Source organism: Mastigoproctus giganteus, chromosome 5 (genome assembly GCF_048544385.1).
Source record: "Mastigoproctus giganteus isolate SK-2022 chromosome 5, ASM4854438v1, whole genome shotgun sequence".
NCBI lineage: Eukaryota > Metazoa > Arthropoda > Arachnida > Uropygi > Thelyphonidae > Mastigoproctus > Mastigoproctus giganteus.
In genome coordinates, this window is record NC_143579.1 from 226,336,962 (window position 1) to 226,361,988 (window position 25,027).

The following is a 25,027-nucleotide window of genomic DNA, read 5'->3' on the forward strand; positions in this document are numbered from 1 at the left end:
GTTTGTTTGCTTTTGCTTGATAGATCTTTGTAAATTTCATGGTCTGGAGCTAAGCATTTTTGAAGCTCCTTTCAGTTGAAGGATCTGCATTCAAGAAATAAGATTCTAATTGTTCAGATAAGTTTATGTCTTCCAGTATGCTTTTTAGTTTAAAATTTTGAACTTCGGAATTTATCTGTGCTATCATTCTCTGAATTGATATGGTTTACTTCTGATGCCATTTCCACCAAATCTGCTTTGCCGGCCTGTTTTTCTACCAGTAATACTTGAATATCTTCAGTAGTCATATCATTAAAACCTTCCCCTCCTACTGACTTAGCAAGTTCTTGCACAGATTGTTTTCTACTGGTTCGACCATATTTCCTGAATGAATCGAGTCTGGCCATACATTTTTACAACATGCACAATGGTTTTACTTCTTGGAGTGATAAAGCTATGATTCCGATACAGTCCACAACTAAAAAAATGTTTTCATGCTTCCATCACTTCAACAGATTCGAAATCAACCTTTTCCAAAATCCATTGTAATGATTTTCTGATGTAATGAGTTTTAAAGATAGATATAATGCCTCAATCTAATGGCTGAATTAAAGAAGTTGTATTAGGTGGTAGGAACATTACTTCAACGTTTGGATGACTTAAATCTTTTGGATGGCCCAGTGTGTTACTCAATAGTAATAAAACTTTGAAATCTAGATTTTTTTCCATTTAAATAGTTTCCCACAGCTGGCACAAAACAATTTAGACACCATTCTTTAAATAAATCGGCAATTACTCGAGCTTTTTTATTTGCTTTCCAATATACCAGTAATGAGTTTTTATTTACACTTTTCATTGCAAGAGGATTCTGAAACGTAAAATGATGAACTGATGTATACTCTCCACCATGACTTATGGAAGTGAAACTTGGGCACTCACCAAAAGAATGGAAGATAAGCTAAAAACTAGCAAAGAATGGAACAAATTATATTAGGAATCAGACTGTTGGATAAGAAGAGAAACACATGGATTAGGCAGCAAACTCAAGTAAAGGACATTCTTATCAAAACTAAAGAACTGAAATGGACTTGGGTAGGACACAGTTTGAAGACATGATGACAGATGGACTAAGAAATGGTACCCAAGAGGAACTAAAAGAAAACCTGGAAGGCAACAACAGAGAAGGAAAGATGAAATTCAAGAGTTTGTGGGCAGTAAACGGATGGCCATTGTACAGAACAGAAGAAACTGGAAAGTTGCAGGAGAGGCCTCCATTTTTTCATCCCGCAGTGGATTGAAATAAACATTCTGTTGGACATTTCCCTCCCCCACCAGAGCCCTGTCTCATCGGTATTGAAACTTGATGTGGGTTGTATCTGTGCTCTTCAATCATTTTTTGAAATTCCTTCTTGGCACCTTGATTATCAGCCAATGCACTTCCCCCTTGAATTCTTATGTTATGTAACAAGAAGCAGTTTTTAAATCACTCAAACCAACCTTTATTAGCAACGAACTCTGGGTAAACATAAGATATTTTCTTTTAAATGGTTATAAATTTTTAGTGCCTTTTATTTAATTACATTGATATCTAATGGGATCAGTCTTTTACTGCTATTGTCGATCCAAATACTGAATGCTTTTTCCATTTTCTCAATTATTGGTACTCTGGGAAGAGCTATCATATTTGTAGAAATTAAAGATCCTGCAGCAACAGCAGTTCTAATTTTCTGTTCATTTTTTTATGGTCCAGATTGTTGCTTCATATTAAATTTAAGCTTTTTGCAACATATGATACCTTTTCCTCTTTTATAAAATGATCCAAAATTTCTATTTTTGATTTTAGAGAAAGTTTCTTTTGAGCAGTGTTTTTTTTTTAAATTTCCTCAGGCATAATTTAAGGCTGGAATTTAATTTAGAGCAATGAAATTATTACAATATGGTTCTTAAGAACAAAGTTTAGTAACACATACCTGGAAAAATTTATAAATAATCAAATAAAAATCAAAATAATCTTATAAAAATCTGAAAGGTCACTAGCGAGTCAACAGTGGGGATTCACAAAAAAGAATGGAAATGTTGAACAATTACTTTCAATGTAATAGCAGGGTTTCCGCCGCACAAAAGCTCAAAAATAGTGTTATGCAAGGTTTGCCACAATTCTCTAAGTACATGTTGTGCGAGGATTGCCACAATTTATCAATTGTGTTAAAGCAAAACCGTATTGTAAAAATCCCATGTTATACAGGGGTTGCCTGTATTATAAATATGGTAAAAAAGGAATGAAATGCAGCAGTATTAGCTTAAAAATAATAATAAAAAATAGAAGCCTAGAAATATTTTTTTTTTTTTTTTTTTAACTAATGCATTCAATGAATGTATGGTTATATGCAGCAGGTTATATGCTTTAGTTACTTCATCAGTAGTATGATAAAATGCATTACATTAAAATTATGTGACACATATTTCAATATAACTGTAAATATTTTAATCTTATCTTATACTGAAGTCACCAAGACCCATGTTTTAATAATCTTATAAGCATTTCTGTAAGTGGTTCATTTATCCAAAATTTATTACAGTTATATTTTACATGTATATCAATGCATGTAAAATAATTGTCAACATAAAAAAATTTATTTAATATGTGAATAAAATAATAATAAATTATTTTTACATTTACTTTTATAATGCATACAGCCAGGTCTCGCATAACGCGAGTTCAATTAATGTGTTTTTCAGTTACCGCTATTTGAAAAAAAATATACCACTTTTCACTTTACATGATGCAAATTTCCAGTTAACACAATTTTTTTTTTTTTTTTAAAGTGATAGTTGAAAAAGATTTGAATCATGCGTTAAGCTTACCGCGCGTCGGACGGGCAAAAACAAACGTTTGCCTGCTGCCCACTTCAGTGTGTTCCATCAACCATCGGAAGAAGACGTGTTACTTGTTTGTCTTCTGCTAATAAAGTCAATGCTGACTTGCATTTAAAAATTCTAATTTTTAAATGAGCCAGATGAAAATGTTAACACGAAGGAGATAACAGTAAAAGAACTAGATGAAATCTTTCGTATCGCAGAGAACCTCAAACCTTTTGTTTGAGGTTCTCTGTGATATTTATTTCGCCAGGGCCCAGAGAAGATTGTTGTCCGCTACCGGAAATTGATTGATGAAAAGAGAAAGTCAACACTGTTCAAATATTTCCGCAACAGTCATTTCTTCATTGTGCATTTTATGTCAGAGGTCCCCAAACTTGCTTGGTTCATGGCACCCTTAGTGTCTCAGTAATTTTTTCACGGCGCACCCAGACCAAAAGAAATACCTAACAGTTCCATTTATTAATTAAGTAGTTAGGTCCAAACAATTTAATAAGAAATGTTGAAACTGTGAACTACCTCGAGCTAATAGTTCGCGCTGTGTCCGACAGATGTTGAGTATCACTGTGTTTCCCTCGAAAATTTTAAATATTCCGCGGTGCACAGTTTGGGAACTGCTGTTTTATGCAATAAACATTTAATTCCATAATTATTTTCATTATCTTTTACATTGTATACAGTTAAAAAGTTATTTAAAAGGTATTTTTAAAATTCTTTATGGACATTCCAGAAGGTCAAGGACCAATTATAATTTTTCCTACTGATTATTATATTCGATTAACATGTTTCCGTTTTACGCAATGCGCTCACGGGATGAATTAATCGCGTTAATCGAGGCCAGCCTGTATTTTGTTGTTTTATTTATTACTGATTTTAAAGTTAATATTTAAGTAAAATAAAGGAGAAATTATTACTATAAGTTAGGAACGTGAAATGAATTTTATCTGAGTAAATGATTTTTTAAAAGTAATTCTGAAAATAACATTTCCCCAAGGTTCATTATAATGGGATTTTATTCTATTTGAAGTGATGCAACAGTTCACAAACACAATGCACTTTCTAATAATTATGATTTGATGAACGAGTCTAGTGCATTAAGTGGGAAAGAACACCTTGCATGCAAAAAAAACAATACTTGTTCCGCAGATAAAATGAAAGTTTTTCTCCCCACTCCTCTCCTTCTGTAGTAGAGTCTGGCACCCGATAGATTTGGAGAAAACAAAGCTCAAAGAAAAATGAATTTTCAAGCAAGCTAGACAACTCCAAAAATATTTTTGGAGTTTAAACTTTAAGAATCAAGTAAATCATAGAAAATCTATAGATACCATACAATCCAAGACAAAGATGCAAAGTATTGCCATATACTGAACACATGGTTATGTTATCCAAGCTAAACATAAGTGGATTTGAAGCCCACATTAATAAATAAAACAATGCATGCATATTTGCACATTTAAAATAATTCACAAGAAATTCAGAAGAAAAATAAACTTGCCAGAAAACCATTAGACACATGATTACCAGAAATATTCCAGCAAAAAGTGGCCAGATATGAAACATACATACAGATCTGTGTGTTAAAACAAAACAAACTGTGTGCAGAAATAAATATCTTATTTCATATTTTTTAATGTCTATTAGCATTAGTAGAGGCATATGATGCAAGAAATCTAGCTTATTCAGCATCAGCCAAAAAAAAAAAAAAAAAAAAAAACACAACCACTACTCCCATTTCACCCCTCCGTTCGTTCGAAATACCTGTCCAGCTGAGCCTTAAATTTATTTAGGCTATCAACTTCAACAACAAGCGATGGGAGTCTATTCCACAAACCAACTGCCCGCTGGCTAAAGGCAAATTTCCGCACATCTATCCGACATCCGTCCTTCCTCAATTTGAATTTATGCCCTCTCAGGTGATTATTCTGAGCAAGAAGAAGAATCCCATCGGCATTGAGCATGCTCAAGCCATTCAAAGCCTTATACACCTCTATCAGATACACACACTATGTATGTAGACCTAGACATTATAGTGAATTATATAGCATATCAATATACAAAAGCCTAAAGGTTGCTCTGTATGGCCTATCAAAGGTTTTAAAACTATTGATATGAAATTTCTGACTTGGGCTAATCATAAATTGAAATGGGAGACAAAGGACACTTGAAAATCATAGTGTATGATGGATGCTACAGAATTTTATAGTGGGACAAAAACATGGAAATAATTACATTGAAAAATAGTTTTTGTTCTTTAGGAATAAAGCAGAGGAGTGAGAAAAATTGTGACTATTAAAAAAAATATATACAGAATAACAGTAAATGTTTAAGACATTACATTAGAATTATAGACTGAATTATAATTCAGCCATTTGCAAAATGCCAAATAAAAAATTTGCACTTAATAAAGCACACAATGAAGCATCTAATTTTAAAGTTGAGGAAAGAGGATTTTAACTTTTACCAAAAAATCTTAACCCTTGTTAGTTTGAGATTAACAATTGAAAATAGTTCTTTTCTCTACCTTCCTATATATTCTAGTTTTACTTTAGGTTTTTGAAGTCGCATATTTGTTTTAGACAGAGTAATAGCGTGAAACTTGTCAGGTTTCACAAGATCATTTTTGTAACTTTTTGACATTGTAGTTGCACAGCACCTCACAGTGTGCCACCCAGATTGCAAGTTGAGCAATTGCCATTCTAGCTGAAGGTTGCTCACCAGTAATGCTTTCCAAATAAAATATTCTCTTAGCCTGCTAGTTCTGCTTTCGGTGTCTTATAAACAACATATAGCTTACAAGTGTAGTTCAAAATTGGCAGATCAGTTGACATGTGGTAGAGACATTGCTATGGAAAATAGTTCCTCTGTCATGTTTAATTGTTGTAAAAAATGCGTTTTTTGCCTTAGTTATTATTATTGATGGTTCTTCAATTATATTATTATTTTTCTGTTTTTTCCTTTGTTTAAAAAAAACCACAGTAATTTGTGTCTTTTTTAAACAAAGGAAATAATTTCAGGCTCTTAACATTCCCTGAACTGAAAATGGAAGTGACCATTAGTTTCATGTTGATATCTATAACTTTGTTTTTTATATTTCAGCAGTATTAACATTTTTTGTTTTTTTTAAATAAAAAAAAAAATTTTTGTATATTTTTTATTAAACATTAAAAATATACATTCAATATAAATACTGTAATCCATTAAGAAAAGAAATATTGGTACACCATGAGCAAAATTTAAAAAGAAACTAAAAAGTTTTTTTCCAAAAACAAAAAAACAAGTTGGGCACCTATGATTCCACATGATTGTGTTTACAATCAAACTGGGAATGGAGGGTTTCACTACTTCCAAGTTAAAAAAGGATACTTACCTTTCATAAGCAACATTTGCTTTGGTGTTGTTGGAAGATTGTAATGAATCACTGGTTATTAAAACTTTATTTCGTTTTGCAAGACAGTCATTTTCCTTCTCCAAATTCTCATTTGTTTCCTTTAGTTTTACCAATTCTAAGCATTTTTCATTACATTCAGCTATTTTGCATCCTAGATCCTTTTTCAGACGTGTCACATCTCCTCTGAGTTGTTGCTTCGAGTCAGTTACATTTTGCAGTTCACTAGCAATAACAAATTTATCCATTTTCAGAAGAGATACATATCTCTCTCACACACACACACAACATATTAATTTTACTATTTTTTTAAAACATTCTGACGCATCTATACAATTAAAATCAATATACAGGATGGCCAACAATTAGTTAATGCTAAAAGAAAAAAAAAGAAAGAAAAAGAAAAAAACCTTTTCATTACAATTTTTTGCAATATTATTATTCTACTATATGGTTATTCCCACACAGAAAAACCTAGAACAGATATAGTACTGCATTTCAGAGTCCATCTTTATTAAGTGTGAATATTACAGAATATAACCATTTGGGAACATAAGTTGAGTATCTAAGACTGCTTCTTAAATGCCTGAATGGGGTCTAAATTCAGTTCATATTTACAGATCCTGAACTGGGTTTGTAAATGTCTGTTTTGAGTTTTACTGTTTGATAAATGGTAAGCAAAATAAAAACAGCATGATAGGAGGTGGTAAGAGTATTTTGAGTATTTGGTTTTGACTTACAAGTTCCAAAAAAGACAAAAATGGAAACTTAAAAAAAAACAAACAAAAAAAAAAATTTTCTAAATGAGAGAATAACAATTAAACTAGTGCATTATCAATAATGTTAAGGAGCGGATTTGTGATTAAGGCAACACAACAAGTTTCTGAAAATATACACAAGGGATTACAAAAGTGAAAAGAACAAGAACATAAGGACAAGAATTCTTACTTTGTGAATTTTGTTGAATAAAAGGATTAAATCATTGAATTCAAGAGGTTACAGTTACTGTTCAAAAAATGACAAACAGCTATCCTATTAATCTATTGCAACTTTTACAAAGTAGAAGCAGTCCTCATTTAAAAAATTTAATTGATACATTGCTCTCTATATTAACAAAAATTTTCTATAGAGTACAAAAGGAACTGTGCATTCATCCACTATTCAATAATGAGAGGGCGCTGACTCTTTAAAAATTACAGCTGTGAATTACAGGCTCCGAAAAAGCGATAAGTGTTTGCCTTTTTATTTACCAAATTGTTATTTTATATTGTACTTTATACGTAGTCTTATAGTTATAGTTATGCTGGTTATTTTTAATTTAGATAGAGTTTTTGTAGATTACTACTTAATATACGTAAAACCGTTATTTCGTTCGAATCTTGCAGCCATTGTTTTTGTATAGAGTAGTAGTGAATTCAAATTTTTAATTGTGGTAACTAGGTAGCTCTAACGTACAATTATATAGCATAATACGCTATATAATTGGTGCCAACGTAATACACTGGCACCAATGACATTAAGAGTAGGAGATCTGCAGATTTACTTAACAAGTACAGGTCAATGTTGCAAAAATGTCATGAGTCAGGGTTAAATTTGAAAGTGTCTGCAATTCTGCCCTGGAGGGAATGTGCAAGGCTCAAGGGGTAGAATTTTTTTCAGCGTAGTCTGTGCTTGTTAACAGGAGAGACTGCTTCTACAGGGATGGGATACACTTAAATAGAAAGGGTGCAAGAATATTTGCTGATGCTATTGAGGAAGTGTTAGGTGGGTCGGAAAACTGCTAGCTTGGGGGGATTCACAGACTAAAAGTTTAAAAGTAGCCGCAGGCAGAGGTGAAGGTGATTCTTGCACTACTTCTATTAGAATAAGTAGCGACCTGGAGTGAGGGGTGCTGGGGGTTTCAGGTACTGATGGCAGTCATCGTGAAACAGGTGGGTATATGGGACGTGTTAGGGTAACTAATAATAAGGATAGGTGTATACCAATGCTAGAAGTATAGTAAATAAATTTGATGAATTTGAAGTGTTGGTCAAGACATCAAAGGTGGATGTTGTTGGGATATCAGAGACATGGTGTCACACTGATATTAGGAATGCAGAATTGGAATTTAGGGAGTACAGTGTGTACAGAAAGGATAGACAAGATAGGAAGGGAGGGGGGTGTCATGCTGTTAATTAAGAAAAACAAAATCAAAAGAAGTGCATCCAGTTTATAGATGAACAGTGCACTGTTGAGTCAGTTTGGTGTGACATAAGCACTGTGAAAGCAAAAATAAGAGTAGGAGTGTGTTATAGGCCTAATGACTCGAATGAGTACAATGAACAATTGTACAGAGAAATAGAGTGGGCTAGTAAATCAGAATGTCTTATAATGGGGGATTTTAACTTCCCAGATATTGACTGGAACTTGTGGTTTGGTCACTCACACAATAGTAAGACTTTTGTGGATTTATTGGATGACTGTTTTCTGCAGCAGCACGTTCGAGAGGCAACAAGAGAGGGTAATACTCTTGATCTGGTTATCAGCAGTGATCATTCGTGTATTAAGAATTTGCAGATAAAGGAACCACTAGGTGGCAGTGATCACAGTGTACTGATGTGGGATTTACTTAAAGATATAATTACCATCAGGGGTAAAGGAAAGGGTTTTTGCTTCCGTAAAGATGAGTACAGTGGTTTCAGACAATTTTTAAATTCTGTGCAGTGGGATCAACTGACAATGTTACCAACAGTAAATTCTAAGTGGGAAGCATTCAAGGAATTAATCGTGGAAGCTACTAAAAGTTTCATACCTATTAAGAAATATTGTTCAAAGTTTAGGTTGAGGAAGGTTATCAAATGAACTAATGAGACTCTTAACAGAGAAGAAAAATGCATGGGATGCATATAAATTATCAAGCAACTCAGAAGCCTATGACATATATAAGCTAGTCTGTAATCAGGTCACAAAGGAGGTTATGCAGGTGAAGGCAGATTACGAGAAATCTTTGGCAAAGGATGCTAAGAAAACCAGCAAGGATTTCTTTACTTATATAAACTCTAAAAGGAAGGGTATGAATCTGATTGGCTCACTTGATATCGATGGTTCGACTGTTGATGATCCTGCTCAGATAGCAAACAAACTGAATGAGTATTTTGCAACTACATTCACACATGAGGAGTTAGTAAGGTTTGAAAAAGGCAGAAGGTTATCAAATTGCAGCAGGGTGCTTAATGATTTTGTAATAACTGAGAGCAAAGTGGAGGAGAAATTCTTGAAGGTAAACATAAGAAAGGCACCTAGGGTGGATGGGATATCTCCACTTATATTCAAGGAGTGGAGAAAGGAAGTAAGCAGATCCTCAGCCTTAATTATGAGAGCATCCTTGGACTCAGGGGAAGTCCCCACAGACTGGATTTGTGCATATGTATCCCCAATTCACAAAGGAGGATCAAAGGGTGACACGAGTAATTACAGACCGGTTAGTTTAACTTCTGTTCCGGGTTAAATAATGGAGTCACTGGTTAAAGATGCATTGCAGGATCATCTAGACAAGACTGCAGCAATAATTCAGACACAGCATGGGTTTGTTAAGGGAAAGTCTTGTCTGACAATTTTGATAGGATATTATGATGTGGTTACAAAGGAACTGGTTGCAAAAAAACAATTTTGATATAATATATTTGGATTTCAGGAAAGCTTTTGACACTGTTGCGCATGGAAGACTATTGTACAAATTGGAGCAGAATAGTATTAAGGGTAAGTTGCTACAATGGATAAAAGGATGGTTGAGTGGGAGAAGACAGAGGGTCATAATCAATGGGTACTGCTCTTCGTGGACTAATGTTATTAGTGGAGTGCCATAGGGTTTGCTGTTGGGTCCACTGTTGTTTTGTATATTTATCAATGATATTGATGAAAGTATATCAGACTTAGTGTCGAAGATTGCAGATGATACAAAGTTGGCAGGATTGTTAATGACAGCAGTAGTAGTAGTGGCATGTGATGCAAGAAAGCAAGTGTATGAGCTTATGCAGCATCAGCTGAAAAAAAAAAAAAAAAACACCATTCCCTCCAAATGCCTGTCCAGTTCCTCCTTAAATTTATTCAACCTATCAACTTCCAGTACGACAGATGGAAGTTTGTTCCAGCAATTAACCACCCGCTGGCTAAAGGCAAATTGCCGCACATCTATTCTACATCTGTCTTTTCTTAATTTGAATTTATGCCCCCTTAGGTTCGTAATCTGAACAAGTGGAAGGATCCCATCAGAATTCAACGTGCTCAACCCTTCAAGGCCTTATACACCTCACAACTGTTAAGAAGCAAAATAAGCAAAAAAAAAAAAAAAAAAAAACAACAAAAGTTATAGTATGTCTAATGCTCCAAACCACAAATTATATATATATATATATGACATATCACATAACTAGAAATATGTAATCTTTTTAAAGAATAAAAAGATACTGTGGAATAATAAAAAATTGTCACATTCATTTCAAAGTAATGTCAAGGGTAGGTAGCAGTCACACCTCAAAATGCCTTATTCCAATGAAGTGAAGAAATCTGAGGTGAATATTGTGCCAAAGGATCACTATGTGACAGTGTGGGACTGTCATTTTCTGCAATTTATTTTATGGTCAACACTATGGGGAAAGATTGTTCCAAAGGTTTTCCAGAATAACTCTGCATAATTCTTACTTGGTACACTGAGTTTGTGGTGAGTAATGAATCAACACTATTTTAAACTGGACATCTTTTATCAGGCTGAATCTAAAATAGGTATCCAGTATAACAACAGTATCAAATATACAAAGTCATATAAACTATAAACCCATGGGTGCATGGTTTGCACCATATTCTGTACACATTTGTAAACAAATCAGATTACACTTGTTAAATAAATCTCAACTAATAATATAATTATTTACCGTTTCAGAAGGGAACAGTATGTTGCTAACTGTCTTAGTGCCCCTTGTCCTTCTCCACATCCTTTTAAAATATTATCAACATCTTGCTGAGTTCCGGTAATCACCGTTTCCACACTGTGAAAAATTTTAAAAATATGGTATATTAGTTTAACTATAACAGTTCTTTTGGATCAAATTAATTAATCCTAAACTCAACAAAAGTGTGAAATTTAAATAGAGAATGTATGTAAAGCAGAAAATTATTCCTTGGAATTACTCTTGAGAAAAGAAATATTCCTATAGCTTTTAAACAGGGACCTATTAAGTGGCACCAGCTCTGCGATGTGGGAATTAGCTCCTGCCAGAGAGTTGAAACAATTTGAAACAAATTTGTAAGCTAAGAAACTAATCTGAGCATTATATTAATATTTGAGAAGATAGCACAAAATGTTTTGTGACTGTTACATATGATGAAATGGGAAGTTAGAGAGCATGTTGCTGTATTTACAATGAAACTATAGAACCTCTGCATCTCAAAAATTCCTAAATGTTAGCATAAAAGCTCAAATATGTTGGCAAAATCTGAGGAATCATTAAAAGTTACTTATCTAGAAAGGTGAATCTTCAGTCAGCAATTACTGCTTGTTGAGGAATCAAGAAAACAGGAAAGAACAAATAAGCTGGGAGTACAACATTAAGGAAGTCATTAGAAAGAGAAAAAGAATAGGAATAAATACACAATGGCAGTGAATGGAACTTTGAAGGAGCAGTAAAGAACTGGGGGATAACAGTATTTAAAAAATAAAAAAAAAAAAATATATATATATATATATATATATATTTAAAGTACAAATATGCATGATTAAAACTTGATTTTTTTTTTTTTTGAGTAGTTCTTGGCGCATCGGCTTCTGTGGCCATAATGCACCTCCCAAGGTTTTTGCAGTATTTTGATCCAAGCCTGAGGCGGGATTCGAACCTGCGACCTTTATGTTGCCAGGCAGGCACTTTACCTACCCGGCTAGCCCGGTCGGCATTAAAACTTGAATTAAGTATGTCTAAGTGTGGAACTGTATGTTGCACCATTAACTTAAGTAGGGTGGGTTCAAAAAATTTATGTAATCATATAAGGATGCAACAGTCCCAAAGGTTAGCATGACTGTTTTTGAATACTTCTGACTAATTTTATTATTTGCCAATGTTATATGAACTGTAAAAATAAAATGCAATTTTCACATTGTTAGTAGTCACTTTAAATTTTACACCAGCGCAAAGTGTTATGGTGTATCTACAAGAAGAAATTTCTCTTTGGCAAAGTGAAATGTAAAGTTCAAATAAATAGATGTCAAAGTTAATCCTTTCACAAGCATATATAGATTATGTTTTTCATGCGTCTTCATTTTTATTTGCCCATTTGGCCATAACCTAAAAAGTATTTTGTTTATTAATGATATTTATTAAAACGTGATTTGGACAGTTCGGCTGCATAAAGAGTTAATTCTTTCTTTCCAAAATGAACTTGTTTCCTAGTAACATGCAAGATTCATTCAAATTGTGTAATTTTTGATAGAACTGAAATGATTATAACTTCATTACTGTTTACTGCTCAGTGGAAATGAAAGGTAGTGGGACATGTTCATTTGTCATTTTCCTTTCCCACCGGTGTCTCCGTAGCCAGGTGGGAAGCAGCAGCAGTGCGTAGTACACGCTTCTTGATTAGACCGGTGTTCGAGCCTGTCACCACTAAATACGGAGGATGCGGAAAGGTCAGGGAATGACCACCGCATATCCCGGAGCAATATGGCCTTAGTTGCTAATGCTCCTAAAAACCAAATAACAAACAAACATCCTTCCCCACCATAGAAATTGCTTAACCCAATTCATGCAGTTTGAGATTCTTTCTAAGTGTGACACTATTATTAAGTGTAATCTATACAGTATTGTGTATACAATCTGCTAAACATGAGTACTAAAAGTGTGTGGTTACAATCAATCATGGTTATTGAAAAACTGAAAATAATTTAAGAGTCAGAAAAAAAATCAGAAATTGTGCTGCTGGTAGGAAAAACTTCACCCCCCCCCTCTTTTCATATCTTAAAAAATAAAGTGCATGGCTCTATAAAGGTATGGGGTATTCAAGGAAATATGGTATATAAAGAGGCATAAAGCTATCAAAATTATTATAAAATTGAAAAACAAATTTATATGCCACTGAGGAGACAAGTAATAAGTGAAAAATAAAGAGCACAAATAAGCCACAGATAAAAGGGCACAAATAAGCCACAGATAAAATGCCAAAAATAATAAATTTAGTCAGGCTACTGAAGATACTTGCTGAGACTTAAGTGTGAAATATCACATACAATAATCCAAAAAAATGTACTACATCAATAAAACAAAGCGTAGAACAAAATATAAAGACAGTGACATCAACCACTGAATCAATCTTCCTCAGAAAGCTACTTGATTAATGACTGATGTAGTATTTCAGAAGCCTGACAACTAAATGCAGTAGGCAACTTATTTCTATGGCTGTAATTTTTATACTACAAAAACACTATAAAAAAAAAAGACAGATACTGTATCATAAACCAGACCAAGAACTCACTGCAACAGGAACAAAAAAAAAAAAAAAAAAGTATAGAGAAACACTACTGTGAATGAGTGCTAATATTTATAAATGAGATAAATGGCATGAGTATCACATGAAAATATAACGGAACTGCAAAATAATTTCAACTGAAATATGGCAGCAGCAAAGATAGCAAAAAAGCACATTTATGTTTTTATGGCACTGTTATGCACATTTTAATTTCCTTTTGTGGCAATACTGTTGTCAGTGAATGCTGTAAACTGAGATGATTTGATTATCTGTTTCACAGCTTATTTCTTGCATTTCAATGGTAACCACTAGAAAGAAATCAGTTTCCAAACTGTATAGTGAAAGATGATGAAACATGGGTCCATCACTTTATTCCTGGCAAAACAAACAAGCAATCAATGGAGATACATGTCTTCACTGAAACCACAAAAATGTAAGTGCATGTACTGGCAAAAAAGGTGGTGGTATCAGTGTTTCAGGACAGCAAAGGTGTGATTCTTCTGGAGTGTGCCACATGGAATGTCAATTAATGCTAATGCACGTGGTCAAACATTACAAAGATGTCTTCTTATAACATTTCATCTTATAAAGATGTTACAGGAAGCTATCAGATAAATACAACCAGCACTGTGTCTCACGGAGTAGTTCTTCATGTTATGCAACATTGCCCATCAAACTACATGTTTATTACAGTCATTTAAGTTGGTAAGTTGTCAGTCGCCTGCTGTACACTCCAGACCTCAGACCTCCAACTATCACTCTTTTGGGCCACTGAAGAAATACTTGGGAGTTCAAAGATTTTGATTAAGTGCTGGGGTGAAAAATGCAGTTTTATTGTAGCTCAATTAACAAAAGCCTGAATTTTATAGAAAAAGAATTTTCCATCAATAAAACTGAGCTAGTATTCAAAATTTATAATATGATATATCCAAAATCCAAATACATGTTTGTTAAAAATTGTATAGCCAAGAGAACCTTACTTTTTGTTACTGTACATATGACTACTGCTCTGTACGTAAACTTTTGTGTATACATTAATGTACAGTAAGACCCCCGTATCCATGGGGGATACGTTCCAAGACCTACCGTGGATAGCTGAAACCGCGGATATAAGCAAACACCCACTGACCCCATATGTAACATGATTTTCTTGTAAATACATACATATAATACAGTTTAATTGATAAATTAAACACACAGTAAGACATTACCAACATTAAATACGGTAATAATAAAGTTCAGCAGACTCTCAATTTACTACGATTGGATTAACTGGGACACTTCAAGACTCCAAATTAAAAAAAAAACAAACAACAACAACCAGAAATCATAAAATTCAAGTAATAACTAGAATAGATATAAACAGATATTGTGCAAGTCGTAAATAAATGACAAGAACCGGCATTGGGAGATTAGTGTACTTATTATCTTGTAACCTCCGGTGTCTTCACACCTACTGCTCAAAAACAAACAAACAAACAAAAAAAAAAAAAAAAGACCAAATGTTTTAGTTTGATTTGGTGCATCGCGTCGATTGTTGTGTTCTGTCGCACCGCAAAAGGACAAATTTTGTTTCATTATTTACATCAGGGATGTTGGAATTTTTTTTTTGTTTAGAAATCGCAAAAATGATGGGCAAACGCAAGAGTTGTGCTTTCAAATTAAACATAAACTTGAAATTATTCAAAAGTTTGAAAATGGCATCCGTTAAATCTCTAAAGAACCATTATAATGTTGGTGACCAAACCATATGCAACATTGTTAAAAATAAAGGGAAGCATCGTATTGGACATGCAAGTAGCAAGAGTTAAGTTTTTCATTTTTTTTGTGTGGCTAACCGCGGGTAACTGAATCAGCAGATACGGGGGTACAACTGTAAAAACTTTTATGCATACATTAAATATTGTGTTTGGCACTCATCTTATCATTACATGATTAAATGGTTGGATGAGTGCCATTAATTTTCAACATCCCAATCAACATATTATTTTAAAGGTTTCACATTTAAATTAATAGAATGTATACATACAAACAGCGGCTTTCACTCCCCCTCTTACAGCAGCTAGAGGATTGGAGTGGAAGCAGAGGGTGCTAAGAATCTCTGGGTACGATCAGACTGCTATGCACGGAAACTGAACTTGGCCTATTACAACGTAAGATCGCTCATTGGTGAAGACAGGATATTAGAGCTGGAAAAGGAATTAGAAAATGTGAATTGGAATATCATCGGTTTGGCTGAAACAAGAAGAAATTAATCACTTATAAGTTTATCAAATGGAAATCTGCTGTACACCAATGGAAACAGTGAAAGGAGTGAAGGTGGAGTTGGCTTTCTGGTCCATAAAGATATAAAAAAAAAAACATTTTGGAATTCAAAAATACATCACCAAGGGTGTCATCAAGACTACTACTCAGGATTTCTAAGAGGTATAAGCTAAAGGTTATAATGATTTATGCACCAACATCGAGCCATGATGAAGAGGTTGAACAAAAAATGTACACCAAAATTGAGTCTTCTAGATGAACAGAAAACTCACTACACTATCATTATGGGGGATTTCAATGCCGAGGTTGGAAAGAGAAAAAACAGCACAGAAAGGGAAATTTTAGGAAATTTTGGAATTGGTGAAAGAAATGAAAGAGAGGTGAAAGACTTGTGGAATTTGCAGAATCTCAAGGAATGTCAGTAATGAACACTTTTTTCAAGAAAAGGGCGAACAGAAAGTGAACATGGAAGAGCCCAAATTGATTAACAACTAATGAAATTGACTTCATCGTCACTAACAGAAGATAAATCGTGAATGATGTTACTGTCCTGAACAAGGTAAATGTTGGAAGCGATCACAGAAGGGTAAGATGCACACTTGATATAGATGTAAGAAAAGAAAGGAATAAACTTACTCGAGCAAATAATACAAAGGTCTTTGAGATAACAGAAGAGGAGAAAAAGCAGTATGTACTGGAACTTAAGAACAAGTTTGAGCTTCTACAGACTGCTCAGGACCAAGGTATCGACAAGGAATATAAGTGATAAAGCCCAAGAAACCTATAGGTAAAAACAAATCCAAAGAAGAAAAAATTAGTCAAGAAACACTTGTCATGATGAACCGAAGACAACAAAGGAAGAGCAAGAAAAACACTGACAAGGAGAAAACTGAGTATACTGAGTTATGCAAAGCCATTAGAAAGAGACTCAGAGAGGGCATAAGAAAATTTAACACAAGAAAAGTAGAACAAGCATTAAGGGAAAACAAAGGATTTAAATCAGCAGTCATGAGCAGTAATACAAATGATACTGAAACTGAAGAATAGTGTACTTAAAAATAGCAGAGAAGGCATAATTCAAATAGCAGAAGACTACTATAAAGAGTTATACAAGGAGCGAGGGAATGATGCCAATAGTGGGATGATGGATAGCAAATTAGTAACACATACAACATACCTGATATCCTTCCTGATGAGACAGAATATGCGTTGAAGAAAATGAAGAATCAGAAAGCCCCAGGGGAAGATGAAGTTACCGTAGAGTTGTTAAAATTGGGAGGAAGAGACATGACACAAAAACTGGCAAGACTTCACAAAATGCATTAGAAAATGTGTGATGCCTAAGGAGTGGAATAATGCAATCATAGTTTTGCTGCATAAGAAAGGAGATAAATCAGAAATTGGAAATTACAGACCAATTATCTTGTTATCCCACATCTACAAGTTGTTCACAAGGGTCATTACTAACAGATTAGAAAGAATACTTGATGAGAATCAACCGAAAGAGCAAGCTGGCTTTAGGACAGGATTCTCAACTATGGATCACCTTCACATAATGTCACAGCTAATGGAGAAAGAAAATGAATATAAAACACCATTATGCCTGGCATTTGTGGATTATGAAAAGGCATTTGACTCCATACAGCATAAGGCAATGTTTCGGGCACTGGAAAGACAAGGCATAGATATCCCATATATTATGATCTTGAAGAAAATATACAAGAATACTACCTCCTTTATTAGACTAGACAAAGACAGTAGCAAATTTAAAATTGAGAAAGGAGTTCAACAAGGAGACACAATATCTCCTAAGTTGTTTACTGCTGCCCTTGAGGAAACTTTCAGAAGATTAGACTGGTCACAGAAAGGAGTCAATGTGAACGGAGAGTACCTAAACCATTTATGATTTGCAGATGACATTGTGGTCATAAGCCATGATCCCAAAGAATTAGAGGAAAATCTTAATCAGTTACGCAGAGTTAGTAAGGATTTTGGACTAAAGACGAATATGGCTAAAACAAAAGTAATGACGAACAAGTATGCCACAGAAAGGAATATAAAGATTGAAGGAGCAGTAATTGAAAAGGTGGAGTCATATACTTATCTAGGCACAAGTCATTAGCTGTAATAATGATAAATGGCTGGAAGTCAAGAGAAGAATAAATTTTGGATGGATAGTATTCAGGAAATAGTCATATACTGAGGAGCAATATCCCAATTTGCCTGAAACGTGAAATAAAGAACCAATGTATACTTCCCACCATGACTCATGGGAGTGAAACTTGGGCACTCACCAAAAGAATGGAAGAGAAGCTGAGAACTAAACAGTGAAGAATGGAAAAAATTATATTGGGAATCAGACTGTTAGATAAGAAGAGAAACACATGGATTAGGCAGCAAACTCAAGTAAAGGACATTCTTATCAAAACTAAAGAACTAAAATGGTCTTGGGCAGGACACATAGCTTGAAGACATGATGACAGATGGACTAAGAAAATATCAGAATGATACCCAAGAGGAGCTAAGAGAAAACCTGGAAGACAACAATGGCAATGGGCAGATGAAATTCATGAGTTTGTGGGCAGTGAATGGGTGGCCATTGCACAAAACAGAAGGAACTGGAAAGTTACTGGAGAGGCCTTCATCCTGCAGTGGATTGAAAATGGCTGATGATGATACATACAAAGAATTGTACATAGTTATATTTACTTACTTTTTCAAGTAGGTCAGTTCTCTTTTCAGAGAAAGATTAATTTCTGTAAGATTTTCCACCTCTGCTGCTTGTTTCGTTAAATGCTTCATCTGAATTTTCATTGCAGATATTTGGGTTTGTGAATTAAGATATTTATCTTTCACTGATTCAGCTTCATTTTCTGCTTTAACAACAAACTGACGAAGTCCATCATTATCTTCTAGTAATTTTTTCTTTTCCATATCTTTCAATTTTAATTTTGCTTTCAGTGTCTCAATTTCATTCTGCAAAGTGTCAGAATTTACGTTGTCCTCAACATCCTCAGAAATATGGAAATATAACTTCACAAGATTTTTATGAGTAATATGCTTTCTGCAGGTTGGACAGGTTTTTCCACATTCTAACCATTGTGCAAGGCAAATCTCATGAAATGTATGCCCACATGGTGTAGCAATAGTACTGTTGACCTCATCAAAGAGGTCAGAACAAATTGTACATGAAGCTTTCATTGAAGTTTTGGTTGCAGCTTATAGCCGATTTATAAGGGAATTCCTGAAACAGATAAATATATATTTTAATAATTATTCAAATTTTAAAACAAACTATTTTTAAATAATAAATTTTAATATAACTACAATAAAGTAGAGAACTTTAAGTGCACACACATACATTAACAGTAAATAAATTAAGAGATAAATAGTACTGCATGTAAGTATAGATACAATTTGTGTTTACTCTAGCATGACCATATAGGCTAGAGTTCACTACTAATTATTTTGAAAATAATATCTATCTATACATTAAAAATGTTTTCCTCCTAGTGATATTTATTTGAGCCAATGGGAGAAGAGGGCGAGGCAATTATGTCACTACAAATACAATTAATTATTGACATCTGCCTCCATAACGTTCACAACCTTGTGCATGTGATTCTCTGTCTAATATTTGATGTTCCATTGTAATGTTTTTTTGTATATTAAAGAATATTGTATATTTGTAAATACTGTGGTTTTGTATATATTTTAAATATTTGTATAGTTTGTAAATATTTCAGTTAAATATTTTAGTCTTGCTCTTTCGGATGCAAAAATATTCCTCATGTATTATGGAACCCGAAGCAAAAGGCCTTTTCCCAAGTGACCTATGTAAACGCAGGTAAATAATTACATACCGATATTGGCTGAAGTACAGGATAGTATACGTCAGCAGGTAGTTCGATGAAAGTGAGGAAGATTGCGATAATTGACAGGTGAAGGCACCTCCCTTTTCTGATTTTGTGTCATCGAGGTGGGGGGACTTAGTTTAGGTAGGGTGTTTATCCCTCCATCTCGCTGTTTTAAAATGGGAAAGCGAGTTCCTGATTTAAAAACAGTGGCAAATGTGGGGAAAAACACCCTAGGAGGACAGTGGGCGGGGAAAGCAGTAGCATCTGTCAATCACTGCTTTGTTCCTGTCCGTTTGTCGAAATACAGGAGTCACAACTTGTCAATCAATGTTTCCTACTGTTTTGCTTTGCCGCCATGTTGAAGGGTGTATACCGTTCTGGAATTTTACTGTGATATTTATTTGACCTTGAGAATGCTGCACACTACAAATGCACAGGTAAATAATTACACAGGTCATTTCCTGATTAGATATCGACAGGTGTGTCTTTTATGTAGAAAAGAGTTGACTTACTCCGTATAGCTCTACATTTTATGCTGAGCGTGTGCAGGGATGGGCAAGCAAAGAGAGCAGGGGGAAAAATCCCCTAGTTATCACTAACCATATTTAGTGTTCCGGCAAGCTTCAACCAGTCAATTCAAACGTGTACTACTGCACTGACCACTTGCTATGTCACACTTTTATACACCACACACTATGCACATTTATAGTACATTGTTGTTGTTATTTGGTTTTTAGGAGCATTAGCAACTAAAGCCATATTGCTCCGGGGATATGTGGTGGTCATTCCCTGACCTTTCCGCATCCTCCGTATTTAGTGGTCACGGGCTCGAACCCCGGTCTAATCAAGAAGCGTGTGCTACGCACTGCCGCTCCTGCCCACGGAGGCGCCTTATAGTACATAAGATGTATTAAGAAAATCAAAGAAGCAAGCACAGTACTTGCAACATCACATCTGTTACAGATATATGGACGTGTGCACATAAAGAAAAGGAACAAGAACAGACTGTAGAATAAAGTGTGACCTTAATTTTCTGGGCTTCATTCTTTGGTGGCAAATAATTGATGCTAAAGGAACATGTTTTTTTTTTTTTTTTTTTTTATGAAAATCCCAAACGAGAGGTATTAGAACCTATAGTACTTAGTATAGTCCCTGGGTTGAAGGTTGAGAAGATGAAATAAGATACTTTTAGACATTAGACTTGAACTTCTGTAGATTGTAATTTTCAGGAAATACATATGGAGGAAGATTGTTCTAGAAAACTTAAGTTGAAAAAGTTGAATGAATAAATGAGGAGGAAGAAAAGTTTTCTGTGAGTTTGAAGTTGGACAGTAAAAGGATGTTGAGTGGTTGCAGCATATGTTCAGACTACTTTGAAAGAGAGAGCAGGAATTATAGAAGCCAATCAGAAGAACAGTGCCCATGGAAGTATCTATAGAAAAGGAATACAGCAGAAACAGAACATCTATAAGACAGAGAGGAGTTGTTGTTGTTGGATTTTGGGAGCATCAGTGATAAGGCCATATTGCTCAGTGTATATTGTACAACAGAGTGGAGAGACTTCATTAGAGATGAGTCATTAATTAACCTAACTGCCCTCTTTTGAATGAAATCTAGAACCTGAGAGGTTTTGGGGGTGCCACCCCTAGATGTGGGAACAATATTAGCATAGGCATATGATGCAAGAAAGCAAGCTTATGTAGCATCAGCCAAAAAAAAAAAAAAACACCCACTCCCATTTCACCCATCCGTTTGTTCGAAATACCTGTCCAGCTGAGCCTTAAATTTATTTAGGCTATCAACTTCCACAACAAGGGATGGAAGTCTGTTCCACCAACTAACTACCTGCTGGCCAAGGGCAAATTTCCGCACATCTATCCTACATCTGTCTTTCCTCAATTTGAATTTATGCTCTCTCAGGTGATTATTCTGAGCAAGAGGAAGAATCCCATCGGCATTGAGCATGCTCAAACCATTCAAGGCTTTATACACCTCTATCAGATCACCTCGCCGGTGCCTAGTCGCCAGACACTGTAATTTGCAAAACTTAAGCCTTTCTTTGTAAGAGCAACCCTTTGTTCTATTCACTAATCTTGTTGCCCTTCTCTGTACTCGTTCTAGCAGCTCTACATCCTTCTTGAAATGAGGCCTCCAGACCTGTATACAGTACTCAATGTGTGGCCTGACCATTGCCTTATACAAGGGAATAATCACCTCCTTATCTCTGCTAGAAAAATTCCTGTATATCATTGACAAGACATCATGAGCTACTCTTGCAGCCCATCTGCACTGTGCAGAGAACTTTATATCTGTCTGCAAAATTACCCCCAGGTCCTTTTCATTCTCTACCACTGTCAGTGTAGTACCACAGAGTTGATACACTGCTCTGGGGTTACTGTTTCCCATACGTAATACTTTACATTTGCCACCTCTCAGCCCATCTGCTCAACCTTTCCAGATCCTGTTGCAGCAGCATAGCATCAGTAGTGTCTTTAACAACCCTGCCAACACCTTTGTATGATCTGCAAACCTGGGCATTAAGCTTGATATACCATCATCAATATCATTTATAAATACAGAAAACAACAATGGACCTAACACTGAACCCTGAGGGACTCCACTAATAACATTAGTCCACAATGAGCAGTGGACATTGATTACCACTCTGTCTTCTCCCACTCAACCATCCCTTTATCCATAGCAGCAATTTGCCTCCAATGCCACACTGCTCCAATTTGTGCAGCAGTCTTCCATTTGCAACAGTATCAAAAGCCTTTCTAAGATCCAAATATATAATATCAAAGTTATTCCCTGCATCCAGTTCTTTTGTGACTGCATCATAGTATCCAATCAAATTGGTTGGGCAAGACTTTCCCTTAACAAAACCATGCTGTGTCCGAGCTATAACTGAAGTCTTGTCTAGATGATCCTGCAGTGCTTCTTTAACCAGTGCCTCCATTAATTTTTCTGAAACAGAAGTTAAACTCACAGGTTGCCATGGTAAGGTGATTTCCAATTTGCACAGAGTGAACAGCTGTTTGGAAGAAAAGTAATGCTGAGAGCAAAAGAGAAAATCCAGTTTTTTAGATGCAGAGGAAGCAATATTTGTAATGTGCTTATGCCAAGAGAGAGATTAGAAGTCAAGGTAATCCCAAAAGAGATATCTGATCTTGTCTAGAAATCATAGTCATCGAAGATAAGCATAGGAGCAGGATTCTTTGAGAGATATAACAGGACAGAGTTTTAGAAGGACTGAAATCAATTAAGTTATCTTTGCCCCACAGGAGAATTACCCGGAGATCAGCATTTAAGGAATTGGCAGTGGATATTCAAGAAGTTAAAGCTGTTTGTACAGGGCAAGGTTTCTCAAACTGGAAGGTGGAATGCAATGTGCGATCATCAGCAAAACTATGGATAGAATTTTCGACCAATGGAAGAAGATCATTAATATACAAGAGGAAAAGAGTGCAAGAAAGAACTGAATCTTGGGGAATGCCAGTATTAGCGGAGAAGCTAGAAGACAGACTATTTTTTAACCTTTATATTAATTTGTAAACGTTAACTTCAGCAATGTGACTTAAAATTCTTTTTCTTCAATTTTCTATAGATGTTTGATAGTTTTACTCTTTCGGCATTTAAAAAGCAAATTGTTGACTGCTTCTTGATCTTGGAGCAATTCCGTAAGGCAGATTCCATTTTTATCAAGAACTATGCAACTACAAGAAGCTGTAACCAAATATTTCATTATTAAAATGAAATAAGTGTTTTCTTAATGACCACAAATGTTAACTATAAATAAATCACATTTGTATTTATTCCCCATTTTCACTGGACAATATTAACAGTTCATTTTAGTAACTTTTGCTTATTGCCAACGAATCTGCCAAAAATTTTTATGAATCCTGCTTGCTCCCTATTTCCTGGGAAAAATCAATTTCACTATCCCTGATAATTAAAATCTTGTTTGAATGAACATTATGTCAAAAAATTTGCAGAAAGCCCACTATCAAAATTAATAATTTCAGCCACCCTTCACCATATCAGTTTTCTAATTGCAGGCTGTTAATAATAATAATAAAATGAATTTTTTCCCATTTTGTATTCTTTTATGACCAAGAAGTCAGAGAAGTTTAGGTCTGACACAGCCATAGTCAAGTGTAAGACTACAGTAATGCACATGTGTTTGAGTGGACCATGGTTCAAGCCACATGACTTCTAAATATAGTTAACAATTATACTCATTGTCAAAATAATTGTAAGTTCCTCTGACCTAGTAGTCATGCTGGAGTATAAATAAGAACATTGTGTACATAAGCTTCAAGAGATGATTTATGGTATATGACGTTATAATTTAAACAGTGTTGAGTACTTGGACTAGTTTATTTGTGTGCAGGTGGAAAAATTTGAATTTACAATAATAAATCTCTGCCTGATGCTGATTAACTGAACTCTACTTAAAAATAAAAAATAAAAAGCTTTTTGTCTTAAGTAGTAATAACTACACATTAACTGTGGTATAATAGTTATAAATAACAACAAGTGATAACTTCTGTTTGGGAAAAAAATATTACCACTCTACAAAACTACTGATTAAAAGACTAGATTTTCCTGAAAAATGTCACAGGTTCCATGACATGGATACATAGAATCCCCCCCTTCTCCCTTCAAGGATTATACTCAATAATCTTGCCTCCACGGCATGTACCTGGGAAATGCTAAAAATTACTCAATGAGCTTCAAATAAACCCCGAGAAGCTAACCAAAAATAGAAACAAGAGGAAAGAATCTAAGATAACGTATATCACAGCCTTGCTTAATTCATAACTAGAATCTATAAGAAATTATGCCATGAAGAACCAACTGTGAAGTCCCTCCTCATTTAAAGACGTCATGGTCCCTTGCATGTATACTGTTAATCAGATAACTTGACAGTAAAATAAACTATCAGTAATCTATAAAAATAACTTAAATCCAATTTTAAAAAATTAATTATATCTGTCTATATTAATTTCATTTCATATATAAATGTATATTCGTTTTAAGTTGCTATAATAACATCCGTATAAATGTAAATATTCATATAAATCAATGAAAGAAACTGTTAATCTCACATGTAAATATTCTGTATGCACCCAAAATCTCTACAAATTTAAACAGCAATGAAAAAAAAAAA

At 34.6% G+C, this 25,027-nt stretch overlaps 1 protein-coding gene across 1 annotated transcript in view; it reads right to left on the bottom strand.

The window, feature by feature from the left end:
• Positions 1 to 25,027, bottom strand: part of LOC150086181 (E3 ubiquitin-protein ligase TRAIP-like) — a 40,581-nt gene that overhangs the window by 6,966 nt on the left and 8,588 nt on the right. Inside the window, exons 2-4 of the mRNA XM_090373765.1 lie at positions 18,711 to 19,241; positions 11,152 to 11,265; positions 6,224 to 6,466 (exon numbers count right to left, since the gene is read on the bottom strand). Of these exons, the coding sequence (XP_090229891.1) occupies positions 6,224 to 6,466; positions 11,152 to 11,265; positions 18,711 to 19,198 (845 nt within the window). The 5' untranslated portion in view covers positions 19,199 to 19,241. The remainder of the gene's footprint in view (positions 1 to 6,223; positions 6,467 to 11,151; positions 11,266 to 18,710; positions 19,242 to 25,027) is intronic.